The sequence below is a fragment of the Garra rufa genome, chromosome 8 (assembly GCF_049309525.1).
Source record: "Garra rufa chromosome 8, GarRuf1.0, whole genome shotgun sequence".
Lineage (NCBI taxonomy): Eukaryota > Metazoa > Chordata > Actinopteri > Cypriniformes > Cyprinidae > Garra > Garra rufa.
The window spans coordinates 25896558-25900652 of NC_133368.1; the positions used below are offsets into that span (position 1 = coordinate 25896558).

The 4095-nt window shown below is 40.6% G+C and overlaps 1 protein-coding gene across 1 annotated transcript; it reads left to right on the forward strand.

The window, feature by feature from the left end:
• Positions 1–1952: 1952 nt before the first annotated feature.
• Positions 1953–3362, forward strand: LOC141340132 (paraneoplastic antigen Ma1 homolog). Its single transcript, XM_073845061.1, has one exon. The coding sequence runs from the start codon at positions 1953–1955 to the stop codon at positions 3360–3362; it is 1410 nt and encodes a 469-aa protein (XP_073701162.1).
• The last annotated feature ends 733 nt before the right edge of the window (positions 3363–4095 follow it).

Sequence of the window (4095 nt, forward strand, 5' to 3'; positions counted from 1 at the left end):
TCATTTCCTGAAGGAAATACCTGTGCTTACAAAGCAACAAAAGAAAGAGAAATACAACTTTGTAAAATAACACTATTAGACAAGAAACTCATATATAAAAAAATGAGGAAATAAGGAGAGAGAGACTGAAATTGGTGGTAATATGCACATAATGGACACATAAACAGATAAAGCATATTCTGGGCCAAACATGCCCCAATCTCAAGACATCTTAACCAAATAAGCAATCTTCCCTTCTAGAAAAAAAAAACAATATAAATGTAGGGACTCCTAAATTATACCTGTGTTTAATATGCTCTGTGTCAGAAATAATACAAAGTATTATAATGTATTTTCTATTATTGTATTTTTTCTTTATTTTGAAAGTTGATGCAACAATTATGTGATTTGCTTATATCCAATGAAAAGCATGTTTAATACAGGTGTATAATTACAAGCCAGTGACTGTTGAGCTTGAGGTTGCGTCATAACGTGAGTCACGTAATGAGGAAGAAGTATCGCACATGGAAAAAGAGTGTGCTGCCAGTGAGATCGGCTGTCTCTATTGAGAAAAGTGTATCATCATCCATTTGGAGACTACTATATTCATTGTAATATACGGCCCAAAGCATAGAGTGACGACGCTTGTTTATGTTATTTTCTTACGTGCAACTCATCTTTGTTTTCCGTGCTCCTGTGAGTCAATTAGTTATGCTGTGTGTGATAATAGCCTAGCGGCTATAGAGACGATTGCAGTCACGAACAGTAACTGTGTTTGAAGACTTATCAGCCATCTTTGTGGAGGACTTCGGAATTGCGTGCAGAACTGGACAGATCGTGTGTTTCATCACTGGACGTGGATCGTCTGATTTCATATCAAGTTCAAGATAGATCGTTAGGGGACGCTGAGTATTCGTGGTGTAAGGAACGTAATGTTGTTTCACTGTCAACTGTCAACACGTAAGTGACTTCATTTTCGTCTTGGATTACTTTAAATTGATCATCTGATTAATGTGCACCAACGTCCTGGGCCCCAACGATACGATCGATCGTACATTTGAACTGTTTGACTGACTCGCATACATTTGAACTGTTTGACTGACGTACATTTAACGGATCGTAAGATATGTAACGTGCATACAGTACTGAAAGACAATGTGTGTGGTTTGAACTGCGGTGTTTTCTCAAGTGTATAACGAATCTTGAAAGAGATATTGTTTTTTTTATTATTATGGGGTTCTATAAGAAACAAAGTGTTTTAGTGGAATCGAGTTCTACATTGAGTTACAGTGTTCCAAAATAGAAATATAGCTAAGGTTGAAGAGGAGAGCGTAATAATTGGGAAAGAACAAGAATCGTTCTGAGACTACAAAAGAGATTTATATATTTTATTTAAAAGAAGCAATTCGAATAACATCAGGGAGAATTGTTTATCTGCTTTCCTTAAAGAGAACGTTGTTATTGGTTTCTTGATTTACTGGTACTACTTAATACATTCATGTAAAGAAAAATAAATCCATCTTTGTTACTTTTCTCTTTAACATTTGTATTGTTATATTTCCTTGAGTCTGGCAAATTAATTAATTTACTAAGTTCCAGAATTCTTGTGATTAGCAAGAAATTTAATTATTTAATTTATCTGTAGTAAAGGGATTGAGTAAAATTTGTACAAGAGGAAAAAATCCCTTACATTTCATTTGTTGTAAATAAAGAAAGAAAAGAAACACTCTACCGGCCTAATTCACTATCTAATAGTCGGGAATCTAGGTTTCTTGTTGGAGACAGCATTTAAATTAACCCCTAGGGTTAAGAAAAGGGTTACATTTTTGGAGGCACCGCTGGGATACTGTGTTTTTCTATTTCCCTGTTTTACCAGTTTATTTCTCTTTTTCAGTTAGCAGTAGAAGGTAACCAGAAACAGTTTTAATTTTGTCTGTTTATTTTTTCTAGCAACCTGCCTTTAGTTTCAAAATATGGATCTCTCTCAGACTGTTCAGTGGAGTAGAGAGGAGAACATTAGCTCCTCACGTGCCATTGTGTTAAGCAATGTTCCTTTGGACGCTAGTAATGACACTATTGAGAAAGTATTAAACACAGTGAAGGTCTTTGGTCGTACTAAAATTTGTGGTCGCCGTGGTGACGTTACTGGCAAACAACTGTTTGTTTTAGTGGAGACTAGTACTGACCTTGATCCAAGTACTTTACCTCCTGAAATAGGTATTGAGCGGGAAGCTGGGCCCTGGCATGTTCACTTTGTGGGTGGTCTATCAGCCGATGACCCAGCTGCTGGCAGTGACCCCTTTCAGATTAAGTTGTTAGCCTTATTGCAGCAGGAGGGTAAGTCTATGGATGAAGTAAAGGCCATAGTAATGGGAGATCAGTCTCCTAAATCTGATATCAGTGTGGATCTAGTTAATGCAATAGGTAAATTAGTAGACAGATGTAATCAAACATCTACTGATGGACCTAGTTACCGAAAACTGAGGTTGTTCTCAGGCCTGAAGCCCGTTCCTCCAGGTGAGGAGGAATATGAAGTCTGGATGGAGCAGGCTGCACAAATGATCAGTGAATGGCAATGTACAGAGGCTGCCAAGAAACAACGCCTTGTTGAGAGTTTGCGGGGTCCTGCTGCTGATATTGTCAGGTTTTTGAAAGTGAGTAGCCCATCTGCAACTGCAAATGAGTACTTAGCTGCCCTTGAGACTGCATATGGAACTACGGAGAGTGGCCCTGACCTTATGGCTAGATTTCGTCACACTTATCAGGAAAATGGAGAGAAACTTTCAGCTTTCTTGTACCGCCTAGACAAACTTCTCCACAGAGCCTTGTTGAAGGGTGGGATTAATGCAGCCGGCATAAATGGAGCCAGAATGGAGCAGCTAATTAAGGGAGCACTTACCAATGATATGGTTGCTTTGCGAATCAGAATGACTCACACTTTGCAGAGTCCTCCATCTTTTTCGCAGTTGATGAAGGAAATACGTGAGGAAGAACACTGGGTAGCTGCAAGAGAAAATGTTAAAGCTTCAGTCGCCACTGTCGTCTCTCCCCAGGCATCTGTGCCGTCTGAATTACAAAACCTAAAGAAGGAGGTTAAAGAGCTATCTACCCAGGTGAGTCAACTGTTGAACGTGGCTACTGTGACTTGTGCTTCTGATTTTGCTCCTCAGAAACCATCCAGTAAAAACCCTGGGAGTGTGAACCGAGACAACCCCCAAAAAGCTAAATCCACCCAGCCACCAGTGCCCGGGATCTTTTGCTACAAATGTGGTGAAGATGGACATAAGAAGTGGGAGTGCAAAGCACCAGAGGACCTCAGGAAAGTTAATCAGAAGCTGATAAAGATGCATCGCCTGCAGGGAAACTGGGCAGGAGCTCAGTGAAGGAACGGCACGGGGCTCCTGAGACAACACGTTCCACTTGTGGTTCATTTATGCTTGATGCTGGTAAGCCAAAACTTCCTGAGGGGTTAGTAGGACCTGTCTCTGAAGTGCCAGTCCAGATAGAAGGTATCTACGCTAAAGCTCTTCTTGACAGCGGTTCGCAGGTTACTTTATTATACCGCAGTTTTTATGACACTTATCTGAAACACTTAGACCTTCAGCCTGTGGAAAACCTTGAGATTTGGGGTTTAAGCTCACATAAATACCCTTATGATGGATACCTGCCCCTCAGACTTGAGTTCACGGAAAGTGTAGCTGGAGTGCATCAAGTGATTGACACGCTTGCCATTGTATGCCCAGACCCTGTGAAACGGGAAGGAATAGCCATTTTGCTCGGGACAAACACTAGCTTAGTGAAGAAGCTGCTTGAGTCTTGCCGTCAACAAGCTGGTGAGAAATTTTTGAATGTGCTAACCATACATCCCGTAATCAGAGAAGCCTACGAGTCTATTCAACAGACGGATGTTTCACAGGATGACCCAGACAAGCATGGAACAGTTTGGTTCGTGAAGCATAACCCTGTTGTTCTGAAACCAAATCAAGTTTTGCAGCTTCCTGGTCTGCTTAAGTTTCCTGGTCAGATGACTGAATCTCTAGTGTTAGTAGACAGAGCAGCAGTTGGTGATACACACTCTGATGATCTAGAGGTGAGGCCTGAACTTCATTCAGCATC

What these genes read in the sequence shown, in the direction of transcription:
- LOC141340132 (XM_073845061.1), top strand. Translation starts at nt 1,953, where the DNA reads ATGGATCTCTCTCAGACTGTTCAGTGGAGTAGAGAGGAGAACATTAGC.